Raw genomic sequence first — 27,871 nt, forward strand, 5'->3', positions numbered from 1 at the left:
ACAAGGTCTCGAACAAAGCAGCATGCTTGGAAAAATATCACGTAATCATTGAAAAGTAGCAAAAGTATTTTATCACGTCGATCGTTTTCACCAGTGCGGAGTCCGAGCAACCATAATTAGCTGCGACTGCAGTATTGTGCGAAATTGAATCAGTGATCTTGAATTTACGAAATTTTCCAGGTAAGACGAAGTTATAATATTATCGAGGTATTTGTTTACCGTTTTCTTTTACAATTAAAAATTTTTGTTATCTGACTAAGCGTGTTTATAAAAAAGCATCTTCATCGGTGAACGCTTCGGAAAAACTCATTAAATATTATTTCATACTATACGATTAAAATTTCTATCTTTCGTCAATATCATTCGTTCAATTTCCGTACTTTCAATTTTATTCTACGACTAAGCGTACGACTCGAATTATATTTCATTATACCTACCTTGACAAAAATGCGTTATCAACCAATCAGGTTGAAACCTACGTCACTAATAAATTATAGGCTTATGGTCTTCTCTGGCAAATATCACGTACCAGCCGATTTCAATTTTTTAGCACTTGTCGTCTTAGGAATACGTCATTTTCTCGTGCGATATTGTTGTGTGACTTGTATTGTGCTATACAAGTCACTCCTGATTCCTGTGAGTAAGTAGTTAAATAAAAATGTGGATATGGCAAAATGCGTACAAACATCGGAAATATCCACACAATAGGTATCATTAAATATCGAATACCGTCAAAGGTTTCATCCACTTCATCCCGTTCACTGTTACAAAAAATGTTATGATCCATCCTCATTTTAGAATATTGACAGAAAATAAAGATCAAGTCATTGAAATTAACTCCGCCGTGTATTTGTAGTCTTGTGAAATTGGTGGCCAATCGCTTAAGGGTAGAAAACTTTAGCACCTATAATTCGGTAACTCATTAACGGATATTTATTCCTTTACTCCACGCTTATCTAGGTATGTTATATCTATAGCCTGATCTCAGAACTGGTTGAAATAAACACCTATTCACGAGGAACATGTTTTTACAATATCTGTAAGTTATTAACCACGATCGTGGAATATTGTAACTCCGACGAGGTTTTTTTTATAAGATGCATGAAAAATCTAAAGTGATAAATTTTGTACGGTTTATCTGCGTATAACATTATCGACAATTTTGCACCGTGCGTAAGTGAACGTATGACGTAACACATCCTCAAAACACGGAGGTTCGTCATTAAAGATAGATCAAAGCCGTGATACAGCAGAAATGAAGCCACGACAGTAAGTAGAACAAGAAAATAGTAAACTAGTCTGGAAAATAAATAATAAATGCCAAGAAACTAGACAAGTGTATACGTCATGCGTTATGTAGTCAAGTCTTGACCAACCGAGTGAATAAACAAATATTTTTCTTTCTAAATCACCACCACAGTAGAGTATTTAACAGATTTTATATTATACTGGTTAGCATAATAACCGTCAGTCACGAAAATTACCTCTTTTTCTCACTCGCGACCTCTTGATAGTTATCAAGTTTACGCGTTTAGAGATGAATTCATACGCCTGCCCTTTCATAAAGGAATAAAAAGCGCTGACGTATTAGCAAATAAAAAGCCCAAGATTTTAACCTACGTATACCGTACGCTGCGTTGGGTGCAGGGTCGAGTGCAATTAGGAAATGACAACAATGAATTATTGCTACCACACATAAGTAAACAGCCGGCAAGAAAACTTTTAGCTGTTGTTCAAATATGGTAATTTGCGTTGGTGGAAAAAACTGTACAGATACTAAGGACAATAATAACGTTGCTAATCGACACCGCTCTAAACCCCAGCAATCCATCATACGCCAGGGCACGCTTTTTATCTCGACCCCCAGGTGCTGAGGGGCACTCGTCAAACTAGACGCAACGTTTCTTATATATGCTCATTATTCATAATTCGAAAAATATCATTGCCGTGGCATTCGTCGATTTTTCAGAGTGGCTATAAATGCATGTTATTGCGACTGATATTGTTACTATTATTATTAATACGTGCAGATATGTGACAGTTCCCTCGCCCCATTTGCAATCGAATACAATTGATAAATAAAACTTTGAATCAAACCGAGATGCAGCTGTTGGCTTGACTCGATTTTCCCATATTTCGAAAAACTAATTCGAATACATAGATATAATGTTTCGACGCAAGCAGTTTTAATTGATTACGCCTATCATTATAATCATCATTTTAATGTCTTATTATCCCGATGATGTGGACATTTTTTTCTCTCATTTGCTTTTTATTTGACTATGGACCGAAGTGCTAAAATCTTTGTAAGGAAAATTTATCTTACCAGATGGGTAGGAAAATTATTCGACTTCTCTTCCAATTTTCATCTTATTCCAAACTATTTCTATATTATCTCGTTTATCTTAAAGTATATAACAAAGATTTGAAGACGAAGATTTTTGGCCACAAAAATCGAATTATTTCCGAGTGCATCATCCGATCTATATTTATGTCCACCATTTTACACCACACGTTCGATAATAACCTATTACGATCGACCGCAAATAATGAACTCAAACTACTTAGACAATTTCACATTGACACGAGAATCTTGCACTCCATAATTTGATGGATAATCATCACATTCATTCCGATAGCATTCCTCGTCTTCTCGGTAATACAATATGTCGTCACGGCACGAAATTATACAACCGACAATGTTTACTATCATCTGCATAATACGATAACTACATCACGAGAAAAAATTAGCAACTTTATTAATCAATTCACAATGGCTCCACATCTTAATAATCACAGACGTGATAATACCGAATTTTTTAACAGGAAATGCTTACGTAAATAGATCGAATCGGTACGTGATTGGCAGTGAACCTGACAACCGAGGCTTCGATTCGGCAAGAATCAGGAGCTGGAAACATACCCATTACTAACGTCAGATACGATGATCAAGGGAATTTTGACGGGCCGAGAGCAAATGCGAACAAATTCAATCCGATAGAATCCGAGCCGCCTTTAGTTTTCCATACCCAACCCCCATAAAAACATGGCACGCGCACATTCTCCGTGCGTTCTCGATAATGGAACCGTCCACGACACTGGTCAAGCTATAATATCCTGCATCGAAAGAGCAGAACACCACACCAACGACTCCTCAACTTTCACGTTACGACATAATAACCAAAGTAAACCCTCGTCCTTGTTCCGCTGCTGCGAGGTTCCGATGCGTTCGTCTACCTCGCCGGAATTGTATAACTTCTCCGCGAGGAAAATTACATAAGTGTCCAGTCGACGGCATGGCACTCATTTCTCTCTGCCGACGACGCGCACTTTCCTTGAGTATTATATTACACGTTACTGGAATGATGTAGGTATAAAACGTCCTCGCGTGTTCTTCGGAATCACGTATTCCCACTTACGATTAGGTGACAGATTTCTCATCCTTGGATCAAGCTTCTATTTCCTTCTTCGATTATCAAATCTTAAAAATTCTTCAAATCTTGACCACATTTGCTTCCGAAGTGGCAGCTGTATTGTACAGAAAAATTCATCATTGTACACGCCCAAAGATTCATTATCTCAACTGTCACGCAATTCACTTCGCATAAAACTGATGTACCGAGTCTGATTATGAGTTTGAAATATTTTACAATTCTTGTCAGTTTAACGCTGCTGAAAAGTGATTTCCGACGAACTTGAGACGAGAAATCATGCAAACGCGAGTTTCAACCTGATATCTGAAGCAGGATTTTTGGACTCAAATATACCGATAACTTTACTTATTTCAATTATACGAAACTTTCATTAATGCCATTGCTAATGCGTGAAAAATCTGATCTTCAATCGCGTGCGAATTTAGGATTTCTTAAATTTTTTCGCAATCTACGCGGAAATTGTTACGCCACAATTTGCAGTCTTACAACATCGGATTTCCGAAGTTTGCTTATGAAAGCTAATTGATTTCTAATTCATTATCCAAGCGGATATCACACCTCCTTCAGCGACCACGAAGACGAATTGTGAAAATGACGAAAAATTCTATTGGAAAAAATTTTTTTCCTTCAAATTAAGTGTAGAATTTTTGCTTATAAATTAGTTTGGATATTGTATATTATAAAAAAATCGACTGCATCATTGTACCATAATAATATGAATAGAAAGTTAACAAATACACACCGCAGAGCGGGAAATTCAGCACTAGAGCGTCATCCTTAATACTTTACAAGTACAGTGCGCGGTGTGCCATAAAATTAATCGAATAAAAAATGAAATTATATCGAGAAGTTGAACTGACCATCGAATCAAACATTCCATAGATACGAGAAAATGATCGAATACGTTTGTAAAATTTCACAGAGATTGGAGCCCTTTTGATTATAACCCATTTTCTTGAAACGTATTTACAATTAATTTAGTTCTGGAACATTCATTCACATTCCGTAATCACCAAGGCCTCGGCATATAGATATTTGTTTTGCAAATTGCTCCGACAAGTCCGCCCAACAGGTCGGTCATGGCTTTTAGATGTCGTTGATCCAAGTTGCAACACAGCCTAGAAGGGAATTTGAAAATTTCAGACAAGACAAATTTCAAGGTAGCGGCCGTCTGAACAAAATTATTCGGCAAGTATAGCATGCAATGATTAACACCAAAACGAGCTCTATGAATATTAAAGCAGTCGATCGGCGATGAGTAAAATTTGACCCAAAATTCCATTGAAGTTTCCTTGTATCTATAACTACCTGTTAGATTATCAACATACAACGCGTTTTTCATTTGGACATCTGCAATCGCAGAAACGTTCTTTATCGTTCCAGAAGATCTGTCCATTCACTTGGGAATCCAATCAATTATGTCGGTTCATTAACATTTGTCTGAAGTGATTTTCGTTTATTTCCAATGATTTTCCAGCGTTTCGAGTGATTTCCAGTGATTTCCTGTCATAATTCGGATTGCAAGAAATTGTAGTAAATAAATAGAAATCATTATATAAATCAGGGACAACATTGGAAATCGATAAAAATCATCACACGATACAGTTCACTCTATTGGAATACTCATTTTTCGGTGTCCACTTACATACCGCTCTTCTTTCCTGGTCGTAATTGATACCCATTTACAGAGCGGTTGTAAAATTGATGAAACAAAACACGATACAGTTAAAGATCCAGAAAGCAATAGGAAGAAATAAAACACCAATTCTTGTTCTCAACCCGTGACAGATGAAACTTTTCTGCCGATGGAAGAGACGCACACTGTACTCGTGTATAGTTTACTGTTATAATGTGATGATTCTAGGAAATTCTCGTGCTTCATAATTCGCGATAATGCTTCACGGGCAAAAGCAGGTTTTACCCGGTGCACTCATGCCTGACTCCCAAGTTGTTCTCAAAATCTTTATAAATCTGAATCGGGCCTGTCTTGCGTCCAACCGCTTCCCAAGAATCTGTTAATTATCGTGCTGAAGTTAGTAGCGTTATGGTGAGGACTCGAGCTGTGGAAAAACCATTATTTCGCAACTTTAGAATTGTTTGAAATTCAAAAGACCGCAATGAAACAAGACGTAGGCTTATATTTTGAAATCTTAGTTCCGTCAAAGTCGAATTTTGAAAAAATAAGGAAATAGCGATGGTGTCTTCCAATGTTTCGTTACAATACGTTACAAACTTCCCACCTTGTCACTCATTAGCCCCATTTCTTAGAGCCGACGAATTTCGAGGGCAAGGATATAGCTGGATACACAAGTCATGTTTGTTATAATCTACAAGAACTTGATCATGGCAACGTGTTTAAATCAAATAAACTTTGCATATTCTAAAATTGTCCAAAAAACTGTTTACGAGTTCCTTTGACAATAATCGAAACCTGTTATCCGACAAAAATCATCGCACACGCCATCGGGTATTAATACATATCGTCTTCAATACAAAGCTAGTTATTATCGGCGAACATTACCAAAAATTCCTTTCCAATTTGATTCACCAATTTCAGTTCACTTAAAAATAGGAGTGAAATCCATTTTCTCGAGTTCAGCTATGGTGCTGATTATTTTGCGAATTTCACCCCCGTAGCTTTATACGATATTTGCAAATCGATAGAACTAGAACAGATTTTGGGTAAAATGCTACTGAGAAAGAATTCTTTTGTTACTCTTGCGGTTGAAATTTCAATCCGTATTTGAGATCAGTAGGAAATGTAGTACTAATTGAAACATGTGTAACCGATCGAGACGCGTACGCATCTCCGCGTGCAGCAACGTCAGCAAAGGTCTAACAAGGCAGGTGCTAAACGAACGTGACCCGAGTACAAGTTTTGCGAAAAACCTTGCCAATCACAACCTGTGCGTCATTGTGGATGCAAAATTGCCAGCGACGTGTCAAGAATGAAACATCGCGAGAACAACGTCAAACGTAACAACACAGGTCGTTACTTATTAATTAATAAGTATAATAATATTTTCTCAGCCAGGTCGACGCGAGTCGCGATCTGTGTGTCAGGCGTCAGCTATAGGTACGATTTGTAAACATTTCATGTATACTTCAATGAGGAGTTACGATGGTACTTTGTTTAATGAAACGTATCCAATAATATATATTATATATTATCCACGTCACGCGTTCATTGCAACCTGTAATGCAATATTAAATCGCTGCGAGCTATATCCGCCGACAGCCATATTTTTTTCCACAATCGATATTGAATCAACATCGCGCGCATCACTCCGATATTGAATTATTACGCGCGTCAAGAGTCGAAGAGCTATTGCCTTGTACTGTCTCTCAAATATACGCTTATCATTCATTTTTGCCTATGTACCAAAAAATGACGTATAGGTACCTCTCTTACGTAACGACCTCGGAATCGCTGCAGTCAGTTTGTTCAGATTTTAATCAGCGCCTTTTTAATAATTTTGTCCACGAACGATCCATAACTCGGTTCACCAATCGATTGACTTCTCAATGATTCGGTAGCGAGTGGATTTTTTTGTTCGTTTTTTTTTTTATTACTTCTATTCATCAAAGTGCAATGAGGGTTTTTCGTTTTTTACTTGCCAAAAAATAGTACCACCAATCTTGGATAAGAAAGATCATTAGTTGATTGCAATGTGCGCGTATAACGTACGGACAAAGTGACAGGAGAGCGATTACAACGTTTCAATTATGTACATTGTACATGTATAATGCGCGTTGCGTTAAACGAGGTGAAAAACGGCAACGTTACTGAGGTATCGCATTGAAATATTATACAGAGCAGAAATCACGTTCGTGATCTTGAACTGAGATCTCAGGCGTTTTTAATCGAAAAAGAAAATAAATTCTGCCTCTATTCAGCGAGCAGTGAAAATGACGCAGTGTACGAATATGAAACTGCTGTGTGTCAGCTGTATCACAATGTCAAAACCTTTTCTAAGGCGATATACCTACGCTTAATTTTGTCACTGCAAAACAATTGGAAGTATCGCTTATTGACGTGAAATCGGAAATATCAAATTTGAAAATGTTGAAATATCATACATACTTACATCAAGATCGGAAATTGTGGGGGAAAAAGTTGCTGCGTTGGTTATTCGAAAATGAAAACTTATAGTCATCACATGATGATTTACACGTCATCATGGAATTTGGTTGAGCAATTCTGTGTTACGTGGAGAAAAATTAGAAACTTCAAAGTGTTGCATACCGATCGAGTAAAATTTCTTGTAATCTGAGCCGCATTTTTTGAGAAATTCAGTTTAGCTTTTAGAGACTTGATGTACTTTGAAATGAAGATCTTGGTCTGAAGAGTACGCCGAAGCTTTAACTGCAGCTTCCTCTTTCCTCGAAAAGTTATATTATACTCATTCTTGTGGCAGAAATCACGAATTATAAAGAAAAGTTTTCCGTTAGTTGAAAGAACATTTTTTTGTGGTTATTTCTCGGATGTTCAAAACTGACCTCAAAATCCCAAACTAACTACGTCTCGGAGTCCCTGTCACGAAATGTTATCACCTATGCCCCCTGTTTTTCTCCTGATTTGACATATTTGCTCGATTATTTTAAATTTTCTTATACATCGGAATACCGTCAAATCTGTGCTCCAAATTGATAAATTAATGGAGTAATGGAGAATATCAGTAAATTTCTGACGGTACATAGAGGTGTTTGAGATGGATTGAAGCATTTTATGATTGGCCTGTTGGCATTATTTTGTTTATTTATTCTTTTTTCACAAGAAAAATTGAAAATTCTGGACGGCAATTGAAAAGTCATTACTACCGCTAAGTACACAATTACGGAAATCGTAAATTATGTTGATAGTACTTCAGCTAATGCGTATTTCGTTTCTATTTTACGTGGGATGAAGCCATTACTTAATGTCCGAAAGACATTGATGCATTAAAGGCAGCTTTATCGACACAATAAGAACATGATCTGCGTAAATATATCATTTAACCAGTCACCAGAGATCATAAAATTTGATTTATTGTTAGTTAGTTTCACCGAAACGTGTCGTTTTTTTAATTCTCTTTCTTTCTCGAGTGTCCCCCTTTTACTCTTTTAATTACACTCTATATACTGGGATAACGAGCTTTAATTTAACGAGTAAAGTGTTGTGAAAATAATATAACAACTCTTACTGGGAATCATGCATATGTGCAGCGGTTGATACACAGCGCTTACTACGAATATTTCAACATAATACGAGGTATATATTTATTGAGCAATATATTTTTTGCCACAACGTCAATCTCTTCGACGATATTTATACAGCGTACGTGTACAATTGTATAGATACGCATGTAATATAATGCACGTTCGGAGGATTCATTCATGGCGGTTTGACATTTACCAATTGACAGTTGAAATGATAAACAAGCCTAAGAAAAACTGACGACGGCAAAAAGTCAACTAAGAATTTGAAAATTAGTACGGACACTAATATTTTTGCCAGCGTGATGAACGATACTTTTAAAAATCAACAACTCTTTTAGGCGTAAGGCTGTAGAATTGGCAATATGGCTATATTGTTATATTGCTATATTGATTTCCATTCAACTTTTTGCAATCCCTTCGAAAACGAAGTAGGATCAAAGTTCACCACTTGAGAAACCCGGCTTTTTATTCATTGAAAATTTGTATTCGTAAAATTTTTTTGAATCCGGACAAAAGCAAGTGTTTTCAGGTGGTAAACCTTACTTGTATTCGTATTACGAAGCGATTCCGACTAGTTTCATTCAATTCCTTTTGGGATCCACGTATTCCGAGATTTCGACGTTGCATCGTCTAGCTCGTCTAGACTAAATTTCTGAACAACCTTCAAGGAGTTGACGTTTCGAAATATATTCCTGTGTCTTGATGATCATGATTTACTAAAATCCGACAATCCTAAATATGCGAAGTAACGATTTTTCCCAAACATGCATCGTTGTAGTACGAACTTTATCCTCACAAATATATCTCACGTTACTCGTAGACGTGACTCGATCAATCCTGCACTCGCAGGTATCACGTCTGGGTAACGGAATGAATGAATGAAGACAAAAAGTTTTCACAAACTAGAAACACGATAAACTCTCTTCTTTCACTGTTTTCGGAAGCAGATCCTGCACCGACAACTCGTCAACTGCAACAACAAATAGAATAGTGGGGCATCTAACGGAATCGAGACTGCACGACGAATCGACGTGGGTACGTTTTACGCCCGCGACACAATAGCGGCTAGACATAAAAAAAATGAGTGCATACGAGAATGATAAATAAATTCCCAAAAAAAACATAATGTCGCGTTTATACAGAAGAGCGCTAATATTGAAAATAAAATCAGATGTTCGATACTAGTCGCCGTTTACAGGGTCACCACATATTGCGAGCTACGGTTGTGACTTTGACGGAGAGACGCGCCGCACGGGTTGGTATACGTCTCAATTATGATTATCATTTTTCACTACTTCCCCTCCAAAAAACATAACTCTCCCCTCCATCTTACGGCGAGCATACACTTCTTCTCCCGGTTCCAAAGTCCTCATAGAAAGGAGCCGGCTTGCACGATGAGACAGAAAATGACACCCAATGAAGCTATCTTATGGAGAGCCGAAAAAGTTGCGAGTCCCTCTCTCTCTCTCTTTCTCTCCCTGGGAATGTTTACCTTCGCAAGAGAGTAATACCACCTGCCATTCGCCCGAGTGAGGTAGTTTTGTGAGAGCCTTAACGGGGTTAAGAGCTGTTAAGTCACTGCCAGAACGGTAATCGGGGACAGTACCTGACGTCGAGTGTCCGTCGAAGAGAACCGTCAGTTGAAGTCGAGCCGAGTTGGCGTATCGCGCAAGGGCGCCGCAGCTCCGCAAGCATTAAAACGGGATACTGGCTTGTCTCTCGCGTTTCTTTCGTACTTTAGTATTATAACCAAATATCCGTATTTTATTTAATTTTTCATCTTTTTTCGATTTTTTATGTCAGTCGTGTTCGCGCCGGATATTGCTGCACGCGATTCATTCATTTTACCCTCATCGACGAATTTGGGAAAAACCTGTACCTGTAATCGCGTGGCGTTAATTGTAACGTATATTGTTACCGTTGAAATTACTGGCACGCGCGCGCGCGCGCGCATTTACCGAGTGTAACACAACAATAACATTTCACGCGCAAAGTATATTATTGCTTGAAACCGAACGTGTGATTTAAAACAAAGAAGAAAAAAAAAAACAAACAAACCAACAAGATGTTGCTGGAAATGAATCTACCTGGACCGGAAACAACTGTGTACCACGAGGTCAGTAACGAACTAACCGATGTTTACTATCTTATCGCAACTACACGTCGTCGTCTAAATTGAACATAATGAACCGAAATTAGAGGGAGAAAAATTTGGTCGTATGAATTTACGTACATTGGCTCAAAGCGATCCTAGAATTTTGTTTCCTTCATCTTTGTCAGTGACGAACTACCTCGAAGATCATATTATTTTTACCCCTTCGGCATTAAATCGAGAAAAAAACAATTTGAACCAACTAATTATTGTTACATTGATTAGGTTCTTTGAGGAGCGTTTTTCGGACGTAGAGAGTTAACCCAAAGAACATGTGGATTCCGATGTCGCGTTCGTGAGATACTACCAGTTGAAAATCGTCTCGTTACGACTGACTTTAGTGCTAAAATTTGATATTGGAAATACTTACGTTTGAAATTCTGAAATTCTGAAGTCCTCGTTGTTGTGTTTGGCAAAAATTCAATGTCAAGAGTGTTTTCTTTTGAAATTCGTAAATTTGTAAGCGCTGTGTTTCGCATCAGCAGTCGAACGCGCTCATCAACAAGACGTATCAAATCAAATTTAAGAATTTCAAACTAAAGCATTTCCAATACCAAATTTTACCACAAAAACCAGTCATAACGAGACGTTTTTCAATTGGTGATATCTCACGAACGCGACTTCGGGGTCCACATGTTCTTTGAGTTAATTGACTCGTCGTCAGCTGGCCCGCCTTTGTAATCCCCATCAGTTTGATCACTTGTCGCTGGGACACCCTGTGTTAATTAGACCTATGTGCGAATGACTACGATCGTCGCTTCTAGCTTCCATAAAGGATATCACTTCCGCGTGTTGGTCAATAGGCGCGAAGACCCTCCTCTCCAGACGCGGGTATAACATTAATTACCCAAGCAGTCTGTGCCTACGTTTCGTATGCTTGCGTGTAAACAACCGCGAGTCTGCACGGATATAAGCCGCGCTTACGAAACACCTGTTCCAAAAATCTCTCCTAATGGCAGTAGGAAGTCAAAGACTCTCATCGTACGAAAATGGTGTACTCTGAGGACATCCTCCGTATGATAGTCGTTCCACCGAAATGGATAGTTAAGGTGAGGAAGATAGGTAGATCTAAATAGAGAGGTGGAGATGGAGATGAAATGAAAGAGAAATGTAGAAATTTCAACCGCTACATTGACGAGGCGAGCCTTCAGGCACGCGGGCCCCCCATGAGAACCATCGCGGCGTGAATTGATTGGATCACCGGTAAAGTTATATCAGGAACTGGAACCGGGCGCAGCAACGACGTTGGGCCAGTCAGCCGCCTCTCCAATTCCAATTGCGGAACTGTTAAGCGTGAGAGAATTTTATAGGCATACCTAGTTACGTAAATTGATCGTTTGGTTTGTGGCGGTTAAGTTAGTTGTATCGGCGCTTGTATTTGCTCGCGTAACTGCGTTACCGCCGTTTCACGTCGTTCCCGTACCTATACCTACCTATGCCGTAACTAATATTATGAATCGTATTATTAAAATAAGAAAGCGCGGCGTAATACTTGGGCGACGCTCTCGTGTGTACGCCAACGGAGAGATGTTCTCTAAAACCGGTCCATTGTCGGTAGAAAGTCTCTCTGTCCAGTCGGGATTCCGGCAAACGGATTGCCACACGCGTGTGGTACACCGATTACACCACTGCATAACCCAACGATACCAGTCATGCCGGCCCCCGAAGATCTATGGAAAATCTATCGAGCGATCCTCCGGGGAAAACCGTCACCAGTCACCACCGACGGAGCGTGCGGCCACATGACCCAGTCTCATGGGCGTTGTGACCACCGTAAAGCTATCGCCCTTGACGATCCGTGGCCGTCATGGTCACGGTGGCTTCCGAGTAGTCGACCTCGTTATTGCCAATACGGGCATCGCACTGCGGTTCGAAGTGTGAGTATTCCACTAACCCAGTGACCTTAGGAACCGACTTGCCTTCAATCTCAATGAACGTCTAGACGCGGCAAAAAACTTCTCCGATGAACTTCCAGCTTCGCCTTCGACGTGTCGCTCACCCGTCGTTTACTACATCTCCTTGCTAGATACCTCGAGCCTAGTAGAACTTTCGGTTACGCGGTTCAATTATCACCAAGTTCATGCGTAATTAATCCGACAGCTGTATATATTTAAGGACGTGAGTTTAATTGACACGTTGATTAAGTTCTTTTTATCACTTCTGATTGAAGCCGGGAACTATGTATCCGATAATAACGAACGAGGGTAACAACAACAATAACCACAACAACAACAACAACAACAACAACAACAACAACACCTTGAACGACGATGACGAGAGACGAGGCACTACCCTGCAAGAGTTCTACGCAGGGCAAACGGTCTTCATTACAGGTGAGACGAAGCATAGCCATAATTTATACCTTATACCGTAACTATAAGACAACGGGATTTCCCATTAGCCAAGCCTCGGTGAATTATTACATAATATCGTTCAACCTAACGATGATGAATTTTTATACACGGGGCTGATCTGTTACTCACATTCGACGAATGCTCATGGTCTTCTCAATTCATGTTCAAAGGTGGAACTGGCTTTCTTGGAAAAGTCCTGATAGAAAAGTTACTGCGTAGCTGCCCTGACCTAACCGCAATCTATATACTAGTACGCCCAAAGAAAGGAAGAGACGTGCAAAGTCGCGTTGAGGACATATTCGATGATGTGGTAAGTAGCGTTGCTGTTATGTATGCATGGGTAAAATGACAGTATGTGCCATGTGTTTACACCTCAGCACCGTACGCTTGTTTTCGCTTCATGTCTCAGAAATGCAACATCTTTCATTTCTGCGAATACGTGCTAGATGTTTACTCAAGAGTACAATGCCCATAGGAATCTGCAATTGCAAATACAAATCAACAGGTACCCGTGATATTTATACGTTCTTAGTTCTCGTTGCGAAAAATCAAAGTATCCGTAATCCGTATGCTTGTTATTCTTGAGTCACGGCTGAGGTTGAATAACTGAAAACGTCATTAGCGCCTTAAACAATTTATCTCTCAATTGTAAATGGAAACCAGCAAAGGAGTTTCAGTCTCGACAAGTTGATATCCGCGTTTTTGCAATTGATCGGCTTGTACGATTTACCGTGTACGCGGACCTCGCAATGTTCGGAGCAAAGTTAGTGATCCGATAAGTCAAAAACGATGTTTCCTAACACTCGGAACGATTACCTCAACAAATCAACCAACAGGATCTACCGAATATTTATTCACTCATAATATCCAATGATTACATTTCACTTCGTCCGCCGTTTCTCTGCCATGTGTTGGGTAATAAGTTTTGCGTCATAATATAAAAATGTACTCGCGTAACCTGGACATAAGCAGCCTTGATCACGATTAATAGGTAACCTTGTTGTCATTTTACAAATATACCCAGGTTGATATTAAAGATGTTGTTCCTATGCCACAGTGAAACAAGGATACAATTCTCTGCGCACAAATATGAACCATCAGGCAGTAACAATTTTGTTCGGACATTGTTTAATTATATGATTCTCGTGTATCCACAGTAATTCGGCAACATCGTAGGCGTGCTGTAAAAAAAACCAAGGAGATATTCTTGGCTTAGCAAGAATTAGTAACTTCCTATAGCCGATTATGATTGTCGACCGGTTTTGAGATTCTATTTCCGCTACGATGTGGCGCTTGTTGCGATAGTATGAATATGTGTGTTGTATGTATACCTACAACACATATAGACATGTTATACTAGCACCTATGTAACATCTTAATAGCCATGTTGATAAATCGGAATATTCATAGCCTTAGTTTTAAATTAAGCGAGCAGTGTATATTAGACGTTGCAGGATTTCTGTCTGCGAGGCCTTGATAAATTAGTCAGAGTATGCGTTACCGGCATCCTTGTCCCAGAAAATGTTTTTTTGGAGAATGTTAAATTAAAATTCATCGTGAAATTGATCCCGGTAGCTATACTGATTGATCTTGAAATGTACGTACAAGCATCAACGACGATCGTCTAATACTGTAACTACCACATACCTAGTTGCAGCAATACATACTATGAGTTAGCAGCAATCATGCGGAATGCCGAAATACAACATTGAAATTTTTCGAAATATGTTAAAGTTCAATGTTGCAGCTTTTGTAGGTGACTCATATTTCCTTGTGACGAAAGAATAATACGCATTAGGCCTTTGCGTTTCACCCCGAGGGATAACGCATTTCAATGCATATCCATTAACGTAAAAGGAAAAACAAAATCATATAATAATGATGGTATCATACTAGTAGACAATAAAAAAAAGAAACCGGTCTGTGCACAGTCCCGTTTGCAGTACTTGAATATTTTAACGGTTCTTGTTCTTTTTCTCAACTCTACGACGTTATACATTTCTACACTATATCATCGCATTAACTTATCGCGGATTGTCTAGTATGTTTATAAAACGAGAAAAGTGTGAGGTATCAAGCTGTTTACATTTGCAAAGTCAAAAATTTCGACTTCCGAACTGACGAAATGCACGTGGAATCCCATCATTTGCATGTACGCTTGTATAATTAGCACAATCCTCAGACTTTGTGGCATTAGAACTCGAATCCCGCGTAGAAAGATTTTACTCGTAGTAGGCAGCAGCATGGATCGGAAGTTAGTTTTCAATCAAACAGGGCCGATCATTATAGGTTCGGGACCTTCGTCTTAAGTCACGAATGGAAAATGACCATATTGAATTTATTCGCACAGGTCTATACCCGACTGAAAAAAGAAGTCCCAAAATTTCGTCACAAGGTATTCGCAGTGGCCGGAGACTGCAGCGTTCCCGATTTGGGACTTTCATTGGCTGACAAGGCGCTCCTTATTCAAAAGGTAAGTTCAGATACTAAGGAACAATCATTTACAGAGAATAAGTTGAGACTCGACGAGGAAAGAAAAAAATATTAGTCGAGATTGCATGATTCCAGGACTTTTTACTCGTCCGCTCCGTATTTCTCCGGCCCCAATTCTTTGATAGACTCGCGAAGTGATATTGTAATCAGTACTCATGAAACTTTTTGGCAGGTATCGATAGTGTTTCACGTTGCGGCGACAGTTCGTTTCGATGAAAAACTCAAACTCGCCATGGCCATTAATGTACAGGCCGCGACTGACATTATCAAACTATGCCGAAGTATGCCACAGCTGAAGGTGAGTTAAAGCAAATTATCATCACATCAAAATCTAAATTCCTAATTTACTTTCACGGGGCGCAGTTCGTGTTGACTTGTCCTGTGAATTATTTCTCACGATACAGCATTAATTACTCTCCGAGCAATTAGCATTGTACTGTCACGCATTGCGTGTGATGGCACAAGATTTCATCGACTCTCGAATTACTGGACTCAAATGAAAAGACAAATTTGCGAAAGAAGGAAAGAAGATTCAACTTATCATACCATCATATTTTTTCAAGTCGTATACACGGATTGTTTCAAACACGGATGATACTAAGTACACAACTTGCTAAGTTAACTATGGTAATTATCGCGTGTGCGAACATATGTTTATTGAGCTGGACGGAATCCAAAAACGGGTATTTCCTTTTCTTTCGCATACAATCCATCATTTCAGCTTTAAAAGCACTCTTCTTGACCATACAACGATTCATCGACAAACATACATGGATTCACCTACACCTACAACCCGCATGCAAATTCTATTCAATAATATAAGTTACAATTCTGAACACGATATTCATCCATGTCATGTACGTAGATTCCGTTAATAACTCGTGACAAGTTCCTCGTAAGTATTTACAAAAGCAATAAGAGATACGTTGTTTCTTTTTAAAAAATTCCACGCCGTCATCACCATGATACTCCTATGAGACTATTTACAGTTCATTTGAATTTCATGTACTCCGTAGTTCGTGTGATTTCTTAAAAATCCAGCACTAGCTATAATTTCCTGGTCAACAAAATATGGCCGTAAGGTGATTAGGATTGAGTTTGCAGTATCCATGAAGTGACTGCATACGTTTGATGACACGTGAGACGGAACAAACAATCTTTCGAATATTTCCACATTCTCAATTTTTCAATTACTACGCATATCACGTATATCACACGATATTCAATTCTTATACGAGGGTATAATATAATACAGTAAGAATATGAAATATCCATTTCCAGTCTGTAATTCATGTATCCACCGCTTATGCCAACTCGCACTTGTGGACAATTGATGAAAAATTTTACCCATATGAAACGAAGTACAGCGAACTAATGAAGATGATAGAAAATATGCCGGAGGATACGATTACGGAATTAACTCCAAAGTAAGCAAGCCAATTAACACGATTACTCAACTTGAAAAGAGTGTAAAACGAAACGTTTTACAATTTTATAACTAATTCGGATTCCAGGATAATTGGGAAATGGACAAACACATACGTCTTCACCAAAGCCCTGGCCGAAGATATGATTCGAGAGGAGAGTAAGGACCTACCCATGGGCATTTTCCGACCTGCCATTGGTGAGTGAGACGTCAAAGAAAAACAAATGCCAATCATTCGCGAAAACAGCATTCTAATAATCGTCGACCGTCGTCCGCCCTGAACGAAAATGGCCGCACAGTGTAATTTCGAAAGAGTTTCACGTCTCTTTTGATAAACTCGATATGTGCCTGGCGATAGCGATGTACATAGTGACCTGGTCTATCGGTATATTGACGGAAATCTTAACGGCCGCGGGTATATTTCTGCTAACTCTCCTCGGAAGAGCAATTCTGTTCGCGTGCTCATTCGTGTATACCATTTCTCATCGGGAAGCCCCGTCGGGGGTCAGAAACGGTGAATCCTTGGACTTTCCGCCACACCACGCAGTCCAAAATCCGGAGAACGAGGAGACGACCATGAGCCAAACGTCCCTGGAAACCATCAGCAGTATCGATAGCGAAAGACGCGATATATCAGCCAGATAACGAGGCTGTAAAAAGAACGCGATATTTCGAAAACGTAGAGACCCTCGAGCCAAGCACATCTCAACATTAGCCACAAACTGAAGTAATTTCAAAACGAAAAACTATTTCCGTCCATGTACCTGTCCGAGCCTTTATTGTATGCTATAGGTAAAAGTGGCATTGAAATATTTTTGACAAAGTACCGATTTAATCATGCTACTTTTACAGGCGATAGTAGAATGCTCGCAAATAAACCGTTCGAAATGTGCACATCTGTAGGATAAGTGTCAGTATAGAGATACGCGCGATAATTGCAATGCAACCGTCGACGTAGATTATCAATGGTTGTATGAAAGAAATTGTGTCCAAATGCTGAAAACTATAATTGAATTTCGTTCCAGTGATATCGACTGCACGTGAACCAATCTTGGGATGGATCGACAACCTCTACGGACCGACGGGTGTGGTTGCTGGAGCAGCTTCCGGCGTTCTCAGAACTCTGCACAGCGACCCTGACATCAATGCGAATATCGTACCAGTGGACTTCACGGTGAACTCACTGATAGCCAGTGCCTGGGACGTGGCCACACAGGTTGAAAGGTATGAGGAAGCAGGACTGAATTCAGGCGGCACCGACACTGGGTGCAATTGAGAGCGTTAGCTAATTGCCGTTCATACGGTTCCTTTATTTTCTAAGGAGAGGCAAGGACATGTTGATTTACAATTACGTGTCGTCAGTCGATGCCCCGTTAACGTGGGGCGAATACTGCAAGTCGAATATGGAGTATGGAAAACTTTACCCATTGAGCAACTCCATCTGGTACCTGTCATTCACAACGAATAAACACAAATTTATTCATTTGCTGTACGTGCTGTTCCTTCATTTACTACCAGCGATGCTGGTTGATACCGTCAGCATTTGTATCGGTCAAAAACCAAGGTAAGAAAAAGCGCGAAACTCCACGTCTACCTATCTGCAGGCTGCTGCATACCTTTCCAGTATTCTCTTTAGTTATTCATTCACCCCTCGTCGGTGTACCCATAATATAAAGTGTCCAAGGCCAGCGAATTTCTATACCTTCTTCAAAATGTATAATGGTGCAAGACAACGTAAGGATTTCGGTACTAAAATGCATAAATCATGAAGCGCAGTGAAGAAATGAGAACTAATACGTTCGTTGAGAGAATCCTATGCTCGGTCTTCACCGGCTAAGTAAATGTCATTTATTTTTACTATTATCAAAGCCTACGCAGCATTGATGTGAAAATACCGGAGTCGGCGCAATTCTACGCGCAATGCTTAGCAAAATTTTGTAAGCAGTCTTTTGGTTCATGCAAAAACAACACTAGGAAATATATTCCTGCGATAAGTGGTGATTCAATTACGGGAGTACATTTTTCGACGTTATTGTTGCGTAAAACAAAACTTTATTTAAATACTTGTATTCGGCATTGCGTATTTAATTGCATTGACTAGAGTATTTTTACATCAGTGAAAATAAGCGACATTGCGGTCGGTGAAGACTGACTATAGCATCCTCTTAAGGCGATGTTGTATACTCGAGTAAATTACCGTTATTGCAGATTTTCAAATTATTCTTGAAAGGAGTAATAAACTGAAGTAGATTGATTAAAATCTGCGAACCGTTGATTTTTTTTTTTTTTTTGCCATGTTACTGACAGAGAAAGCGAGTTTTTTCAAATTTTGATGGATTTCTATCGCAAGCGCTAGTTCATTGTAAATTGTTAAATGCATAACCCCTCAACGAGTGATTACGGATTCCCTTCGCGCCTTTCAACCCATGATCAATGAATTTCCAGATTGTGGAAAATGTATCAAAAGATTCACAAGTTCGCTAACGTGATATCGTATTTCGCAACCCACCAATGGAAATTCACAAACGACAACGTACAAGATATGTGGAGTCGGTTGGAATCCAAAGACCAACATTTGTTCCTATTCAATATGAAGGGCTTCAACTGGGACGAGTATTTTCAATATTACATAAAAGGAACCAGAATCTACTTGTTCAAAGATGACCTAAGCACCTTAAAAGCCAGCAGAGCGAGATTGGCCAGGTGAGTAACAATTTATTTCAACAACATTATGTAAATTGAAATGTCTGGAGACATTCTAAAAGTCGATGCAGCCCCTTCAATGTTTCTTTAAAACTTCGCTATATATTCCAAGGTACAATGCGCACATTGACAATAAAACGCGTATGATGAAAGAAAAATTTTGTAATGAAATAATTGACTGTCCTTACACCGTGCATATGCATAATAACCGTCGTATAAATATTTATAACGCTACATCACATATTTGTCATCCGCACGTGAAACTTGTCTGGCGGTTTCTCAATCTTCAGCCACTGCAAACATCCACGCATTTCTTTAAAACTTCAGTCAAGCCGCTCGAAACTTCGACATTCATTTATTTGCGTATGTATTTATCTTGTCAAACTTTTCTTCTCCTCCTCCTTCCGTGACTCATAGAAAAATTTCATCACATTTTCATCGCTACGTGTAACAATCGTTCGGCACATAAAATTAATAATCAATTTGCATACGTTTATATTTACAGATTTTACTACATGCATCAAGCCACTAAAGGTTTGGTATACCTTCTCATGTTATGGATCGTATGGACCTTATTCTCCAGAATAGTTTATTAAGGAATCGACACGAGTCAGTGAGATTAAAAAATCTCGAGCATTATTGATAATAAAAGTCATTCATGTGTTGCGATTCATTTATCATAATATACCGATCAATTTCACAACATGCTAAGTTTCGTTCAAGAGGATTTACAGTTTAGAAGCGAATGCTTTATGCTTACATAGGTATATAGTATTAGCAGAGAACGTCTTGATTTGTTCGAACTTGGCCGTCGTAAATTGATGATAAAAGTAGCATCACAAGTGGGTTCACAAATGTTACCAATCGATACCTATTGCATATTGCTCGAATATAGATTCCGTCGAATAAGTTCAGTTCTTAAATGAACCGACTTAATGTAATAAGTTGTGTAAATACTGATGATAGTTTTCATATCAATTATTATTATTGTTATTATTTTAAGCAGTAGTGTCGTTACCATTACCGTTATCGTTAATACATCGTGTATCATCAATTTATTCATCATTATTATTATTATTTTTTTTTTTTTTTATTATTATCACGAATGCCTGAAGTATATCTTAAACTTATGATAATTGTGTACTTAACCAATTTTTAAGTGTGATTGAACTGTGTAAAAATATGGTTTTTCGTGATAACTTTAGGTTTACTTTAGTGCTGTGACTATAACGGGAGTTATGTTTTATTCACATGTCACTCAATTTTACTGCAAATTTCGAGCGATTCATAATATGTGGTAAAACTAAATTCCGTCGCCCCAACTCTCGAAGTCTCAGCTACTATACCGTAACTTCGGGCATTGCACCACCATTGCGGATATAAACTATATACTCTCTATCACGTATATGTTTGTGTACACTGTATTATATTTAAATTTTACATAATGATACATCACCATACTGCCTCTTAACGCTATTATTATACAAACAGATTCGAATTCTTCGTCATGCTGCATTATTCTTTGCTAGGCGTTTAATCTGTGTAAATAATCTTCGTTACAGCGTGTAATTTATCAATATTGGTTACACCCATAGTATCGTATAGATGATAGACTTGTTATCAATTTAATCTTCTTAGACCTGTTTTTATGAAATTTGTATTCTTTGGCGGAAATGGCGAATCGGAGAACGTATAAGTATGAGTAAATTCTTCTCTTTTGGTGTATCTGATTTCGACAACCGAGCTCCTTGCAGAAATTGAAATGAAGATTCTCAAGGGCTCGGGGAACTTCGCCTGCCAGAAAGATACATATCACTTTGTGTAATTAGATCCAGGTAACCGATATCGGGATCTAAATTTGAAGTGGTCGACAATTCTGCAAGCCCTTGATTTATCTTCACGATTCCTTACCGGCGGAATAACAGAGTGAAAAAATTCCGAGTCCTTGTAATCGAATCAGTCTCCCATATGAACATTCGAGTATAATACGTGGCAGCGTATATTTATTTTTAAATCCAATTACCTCCATAGACCCCCGTAAACGTCCATACTACACGTCTAACAGCCAAATAATTTTATTGCGTATACACACACACGTACTATACACGCGCAGCCATAACTATGATCTATGTAAATATTGTACGATCTAGCTCAAGCGAGTGAAACTCTTTTTAATCATTTGTAGTCAATTTTAATTTCAACATCTCTCCGTGTCCATCGCGCATTCAACGTTGTATCGTCAGTAACTAATTGTGTATGAAAACTGTATCATTTGCCTATTGCGATAACATATCGACAACGTGCATTTTCGGAGAGAATTTATATTATACATTATATTAAGCCGATTTCACTCTCCGTGGTGCGAACCATTATTTAATACTAATTATTTTCGCATATTTTTTGCGCTGGTATTGTCAGTAAATATATATATATATATATGTATGTATACATATATAACTATACATATCTATAGGCGATAAGAAATTCAATTAAGATTCGAATATACGCTTGAAAAAATAATTATAAAATTAAGGAACATAAATTTTAAACGAAATAAACCAAGTCCAATAAATGTTTGTAAATATGAAATGCACTTTGTAATCGGTACTCCACAATTTTACATATTAGGTTGTAATCGAAATATATGTGTTATAAACATCAAATACCGTGTATTCCGAATCTATCAAGTTTATGAACTTATGCAATTAAACGTAAAGTCATTTTAACGAGAAATGTTTTTTTTTCGAAGAAAGACGCAAGAAGGAAGTTATCGGAATCACGCCGGAGATGAAAAGTTGAGTTTTCTCCAGATCTTGACGTTTTAAGGTCTAGAGAATGACTTCCGACCATTTTCGGATGGACGTCTTTGTACGTGTGTATGTGTGTGTGTGATATGAAAAATGTATGATGAAATCAACGTTGTAATAAATCTCGGAATATCGAGATCCTTCAAGCTCCCCAATTTTAGGATTCTATGTGCATTCTGAAGTATTCTTGAATACACAATGTCGAAAAATGAAAATTTTCATAAAAATGTGTAAGCGCAGCCACGAACCTCGTTTTTCGTCGTTATCTGATCCGTTTTTGACGCTATGGAATTCGGATTCTGGCAAATTTTAGCACATGTGTGGCATATTCTAACTCCACAATCATCAGTTTCTGCAAATATGAAAATGGCCATGCAACCGTAAGAAAACTGACTGTTGCTAATTTAATAAAATGAATTGTTGTGAATTGACTGAATTATTAACGATTAACTGAACTAACGAGAATTGTTTAGAATCAATTAAATTACTTCGCATTAATTGGAGTGACTTTAAACCTGTGCCCGGATTAACAAAAGAATTTGAGGTTCAATTAATATCTGGAAACCCTACAAAGTCTTGATGAATCTCCACTCAATATATAATAGGTATCTATATATTTTTTTCGTAAAATGGATCACTTGTACTGCTGTTCGACAGTGAAATGTTACAGTTTTGTTCCTAAAAAAAATGGTCGTTTCTTTGATCATATATACCGTAACTAATTTAAGTTATTAAAGTCTAAACAAGCTGAGTCATTATATTTTTACTTTCATATCGATTTTTGTCGGCATTATATTATCTTTACTCAGTTTGGGATGCAAATATTAGAAAAAAAATTGATTTGATAAAACAGTAATGATGTCAAATTAAAAATAAATCGAAAAAATTAATTAGTATTAATAAAATTAGTTTGCGTTGAATGAAAAAATTTGAAGTAACATAAAGTATGAAATATGAATTGACACGACCGAATATTACTTGAATGATAATGAATTATTGTGAAAAATGAATTGAATCAAATGAATTGAGTATAATTGGATTGAGTTACGAAATTATTTTAAATTTAAAATATTAATTCAGTCAGAACAAATTAATTTGAATTAAAGGGTTTTTCTTCTCAAGTACTCAGTTATCCATTACTTTCAGATTGTACATATTTGATATCGTGGAAATAACTGCATAAAGCTTTTCGAAAAGTGATTTATTCTCATCCATTTCGTATATTTAGATGTAAAAATACGTTGCAATCTTTTACACGACAAAATTTCTTAAATACAATATTAAGTCAATATATATTAATATCGATGGTTAATCGGCGTTTAACGACGCCAAGTTTGGACGGAATTGTTTAGCATTCAAAATTAGATCCTACAAGATATTCGGATCTATAAATGTAATAATTACGCGGTCAACGCTGAAATCGAGTGTATAAGATCGTTATTCAGTTAAATATCAGTTACCTTAAGGCAGGTCAACCTGTGTAAATATCAATTAGTTTCTTACATAATGTAGATACAAAAAATATAAAATGCGAGAATAAGTGTAGATGAAAGTAAAAATGCAACAGTTGTTTAACGATCCATTTAAAAACCGAGTATACAGTTTTCAAATGTTGAAAGAAAAATAAATTCTAACTCAAGCTCAGAAGCTTATAATTCAAGACGGTATATGCAAGTATTTCATGCTCGACTTGTGAATAATTATATATTCTATATGTATTGCATACATATGTAATGAAATAGTAAATGTATATCAATAGCAATTGGTATGTAAAATTGTTAAAATTTTTCAAACACTAACATTCTAAGAACTCCTAACTCTGAATATAATTAAATCTAGCTTATCGTTATATTTTGGACGGATAAAATTCAGGTTGATATGATCAATCACTAAATTGTTTGTACAGCTCCATGAGAAATAAATTCGAAAGAAGTGAATACTAATTTAAAATTATAAGCATTTTCAGCATGCAGTTCTGAAGTGATGATCAACTGCACGCACGATTGCAAACGTCACAGTAATAGTGATCAATTATATTTCAAACAGTTAATTATGACATGATGAAATAATATTAAGGCACAGAAATATAGTATTTCTCTGTTTGGAAAAAATTTTCATGACGTTCTTACAGAATGCCAACCTGTGCCTGATAAATAAATTTAAAAAATAGTCCTATTCAATAACAGGGTTGTTACGAATTCTTCGCTGACAACTTCAAGTCCTTTCTAACAGTACTGTGAAGGAACAGGAAGACATTTGTAATTGAAAATGAAAAAGAGAAACCCAATAAAATAGCTATCAGATTTTTGTCTTGGCGAGGATGGATCTGGACTAGCGGTTCCTTCTCTACAATGAACATAGGCTAATGATTTGCTTATATGATACCAAAAAAATATTCAGACATTTTCAGGTTTCCAAGTTTTGCGTATTGCGTAACACCCCTGAATAGTATGTGCAAAGAAGCATATATCATTCCAAACAAATACGGCAAATTATATCAATTCACGGGCATTGTTGACACAGTACTGTGTGGAGTCGTAGGTCTAGAACCTGCTATAGAGTGAGTTGTCGACGCATTAAGTGACTGCATGGTTCCCATCTGGAAAGAAATAGATTATGGGTGGTGAAATAAAATTTACGGATGAGCATTGTTTCAGAAACCGCGAATACGATAGTACTTGACAAGGTTAACCTAGATATTCACATGCGGGAATGCAGAAATTGTGCAAATTTTTGTCTCTGCTTCTTTCAATAATTAAAAAGAAACACAATATGTTGAAGAATTGTTGCTTCGTTATTCGTTACTTTCAACTGACGATAAAAAATAAACATGTCCACTAAGTGACTGTGAGTAAACAAGACAAACCTCGACAAATTTTCCACAGAAAGATAACATTCATAATCATGGATTTCAACATGTTCACAGTTCCTCCATTACCATCAAGATTATTGTACTCCCTACTGATATATGGAAAACGATTGTCCCAAGTAGAATGTGCAATCAATTAAATAAAAATTGTATTTTACCCTTAAATGTGCCAAGTCTTCAAGTTTTGTCAAATCGCTGAGTTCGATATACAACGAATAAACGAGTAGCCAGCCATAAATGGATAAACAGCTGAAAACGATCCACAGAAGGCACATCATGATATTGTAGGCAAATATCATATCATTAACGATACTGAAGAATATGAATGCGAACAATCTGAAGATGGTGAAAACGGCAAAAACGTAGACCCACGGGAGCATTTTCTTCTCATACTCCTTGGTCAGTGCTATCAGTAGCATTATCGACGTTACAAAAACGGCCATTCCGCCAATCATTGAAAAGAGAGCGAATACAATAAGAGCGTTGCGAACTGTAACGAGATCAAAGCGTCAATTGTTGACATCAATGACAATGATGAAAACTTAGGTTTTGTGCAGTATATTTTTACCATGCTGATTTCCAACGTAGACAAATTGGTACGATATTACATAATATCCGTAATGAGTCGACCCAGGAGCAGCTTGAGACAGGCAATAGATATCAAATACCGCCGAGCATACGGTGAAAATTCCCAAACACTAGAATATTGAAAATCCATTACCGACATATACTGTATACTACACGTGTGCCTCCCCAATGTTTAAAATGAATACAAGTAGTGGTGAATTTAGTATTACCGAGTTTATGAAAATGAACTCGATTTATTGGAAAACTTATATTTGTAACGTACCACACCATATATTGCAGTCATCATAGCACCTCGTTGAATATCAAGTACGATTGCATTTGTTATAATTGGCTTCTGATACCAAGGTATTTTCACACTTCGCACAGATCTAGATGATTTGAGATTCGCGCTACTGCGAGTTGTCACGTGCGAATATATCGATGGTGTGCCCATGCTCGGTGATTTCTTTCCATAATTCATTTTGAAACTTCATTCAAAAAGAACAAAAACGAGTAACATCATTGATAACGGAATATAAGAATAAGTTAATTTAAAAGCACTACCAGCATAGAATCCACAAGAAATTCCTCGTTCTAATTGTGTAAATTCAAGTAATCGATATCAATTCACATCAGAAATCAATTCACTATTGAACAATTTGAAGTATTCGTGATAAATAAGTTGATATGGCGATAGAAGATGAAGGTACGATTAAGCTGAATGTAATTTGAATTTTTGTAACTAGTGAGATCATCATGTACACGACAATTACTGGCATAAATGATTCTGACAAAGTTCACATGTCTACGCGAACTATAACTACAAGCCATCTCCTCACTCCTGTCAAATCTTGAATGGGGGATAAATTTGCAGTGAAAATTGATGGATCATAAAAATATGGATTGACCATCTCGCAGCTCACGGCACGCCCAAATTGCAGTTGCACGACGGCGCTAAGTTGAAACAATAATAAACAACAGACTATAAAACCTGCACGACGGTTTTTCGACAAGTTGAACTTGGATATTTCTTAATGCCATTTTATAAACCACTCACCTATATTATACGCTCGCACGTGTATGAAAATACTTGATTTTGTCGAACTGTAATCAATGAGGATTTACTATTATTCATCCAGTAACGAAAAGCGTCGAGACACACCTTATTGTGCCGTCGTTGTAACGTGCGTTGCCAACTGCCATCTACATTTGGGTTGTATACTATCGAGGTTTTACGGTTATTCAAGTCCGCCGATGACTATCACACGGAAATTGAAAATATGAATACTTATATCGCATTCGAATGTTGAGAAAACTTCTGCATAGACACTGCTGTATTTTTTATAGTTGATATTATGCACGTATATGAGTAATTTATTTCCGTTGCATTCCCTAATCCGAAGAGGCATTATTTTCTTCCAAAGGCATGTGTTCTGAAATGCACACCGGCAGCGAAAGATTAACCAATCGTTTTACGTATTATCAACCAAGCAACTGACTATTACGGTAAAACAAGTTCTTCATAACCAACAACTGTCGCGTACAAAAAGTTGGTAACATACCGTCGTCATAATGCAATTGAAAAGTTGAGAACATCCCGTTCAAGAAATATCCGTGAGTGGTTGAAGAATTCATATTTCGCCTGACGTCGCATGGTACGACAATGCTCTAAACATTTGATCGCGTTACGCGTAGCCCGCGTAGCTTACGTGATGTTTTCACCCGGCCGTTTAGACCATAGAGATACATTAAAATAGAGCGTGAGCCACGGCCTAAGCGTCCTGTGAACGGATTTGAATGGGTTCTCTAAACGACAGAAGATAATAATTCGCCTGCCCTCTCTGTCGCGCTACCCATGGGGAGGTGG

The 27,871-nt window shown here is 37.7% G+C and overlaps 2 protein-coding genes and 1 long non-coding RNA gene across 7 annotated transcripts; 1 reads left to right on the forward strand and 2 right to left on the reverse strand.

The window, feature by feature from the left end:
• On the forward strand, positions 1 to 22,424 carry LOC107222715 (fatty acyl-CoA reductase wat). 5 transcript variants are annotated; one of them, XM_046736829.1, is made up of 13 exons: positions 8,613 to 8,685; positions 9,581 to 9,668; positions 9,832 to 9,888; positions 12,956 to 13,118; positions 13,310 to 13,449; positions 15,490 to 15,612; positions 15,805 to 15,930; positions 16,914 to 17,059; positions 17,147 to 17,256; positions 18,084 to 18,282; positions 18,380 to 18,622; positions 19,504 to 19,761; positions 20,267 to 22,424. In XM_046736829.1, the coding sequence occupies exons 4-13, from the start codon at positions 12,965 to 12,967 to the stop codon at positions 20,355 to 20,357; spliced, it is 1,590 nt and encodes a 529-aa protein (XP_046592785.1). In that variant the 5' UTR covers positions 8,613 to 8,685; positions 9,581 to 9,668; positions 9,832 to 9,888; positions 12,956 to 12,964; the 3' UTR covers positions 20,358 to 22,424. The 5 variants fall into 5 exon arrangements, with proteins under 5 accessions (XP_015517687.2, XP_046592785.1, XP_046592784.1 ...); XM_015662201.2 differs by lacking the exons at positions 8,613 to 8,685; positions 9,581 to 9,668; positions 9,832 to 9,888 and adding an exon at positions 1 to 180; XM_046736828.1 differs by lacking the exons at positions 8,613 to 8,685; positions 9,581 to 9,668 and having other exon boundaries at positions 9,790 to 9,888.
• On the reverse strand, positions 2,568 to 5,330 carry LOC124293904. The gene is made up of 4 exons (XR_006903779.1): positions 5,084 to 5,330; positions 4,743 to 4,937; positions 4,295 to 4,552; positions 2,568 to 3,528 (listed from the first exon to the last, which is right to left on the reverse strand). It is a non-coding gene; the product is annotated as an uncharacterized LOC124293904 (long non-coding RNA).
• LOC107222719 lies at positions 20,962 to 27,727 on the reverse strand. The gene is made up of 6 exons (XM_015662205.2): positions 27,567 to 27,727; positions 27,062 to 27,437; positions 26,288 to 26,492; positions 26,006 to 26,135; positions 25,596 to 25,927; positions 20,962 to 25,167 (listed from the first exon to the last, which is right to left on the reverse strand). Exons 3-6 carry the CDS (start codon positions 26,483 to 26,485, stop codon positions 25,066 to 25,068), a joined length of 762 nt encoding a protein of 253 aa, XP_015517691.1. The 5' UTR covers positions 26,486 to 26,492; positions 27,062 to 27,437; positions 27,567 to 27,727; the 3' UTR covers positions 20,962 to 25,065.
• Between the last annotated feature and the right edge of the window lie 144 nt (positions 27,728 to 27,871).

The sequence above is a fragment of the Neodiprion lecontei genome, chromosome 4 (genome assembly GCF_021901455.1).
Source record: "Neodiprion lecontei isolate iyNeoLeco1 chromosome 4, iyNeoLeco1.1, whole genome shotgun sequence".
Taxonomy (NCBI): Eukaryota; Metazoa; Arthropoda; class Insecta; order Hymenoptera; family Diprionidae; genus Neodiprion; species Neodiprion lecontei.

Coding starts and splice junctions, on each gene's coding strand:
- LOC107222715 (XM_046736827.1), top strand. CDS start 12,438: ATGCCGGCCCCCGAAGATCTATGGAAAATCTATCGAGCGATCCTCCGG. Junction 15,931..16,913: donor GAAGTATGCCACAGCTGAAG/GTGAGTTAAAGC, acceptor ATCCATTTCCAG/TCTGTAATTCATGTATCCAC. Junction 19,762..20,266: donor AGCAGAGCGAGATTGGCCAG/GTGAGTAACAAT, acceptor TTATATTTACAG/ATTTTACTACATGCATCAAG.
- LOC107222719 (XM_015662205.2), bottom strand. CDS start 26,485: ATGAATTATGGAAAGAAATCACCGAGCATGGGCACACCATCGATATAT. Junction 25,928..26,005: donor CTACGTTGGAAATCAGCATG/GTAAAAATATAC, acceptor ATCTCGTTACAG/TTCGCAACGCTCTTATTGTA. Junction 25,168..25,595: donor AAGACTTGGCACATTTAAGG/GTAAAATACAAT, acceptor ATTTCTTTCCAG/ATGGGAACCATGCAGTCACT.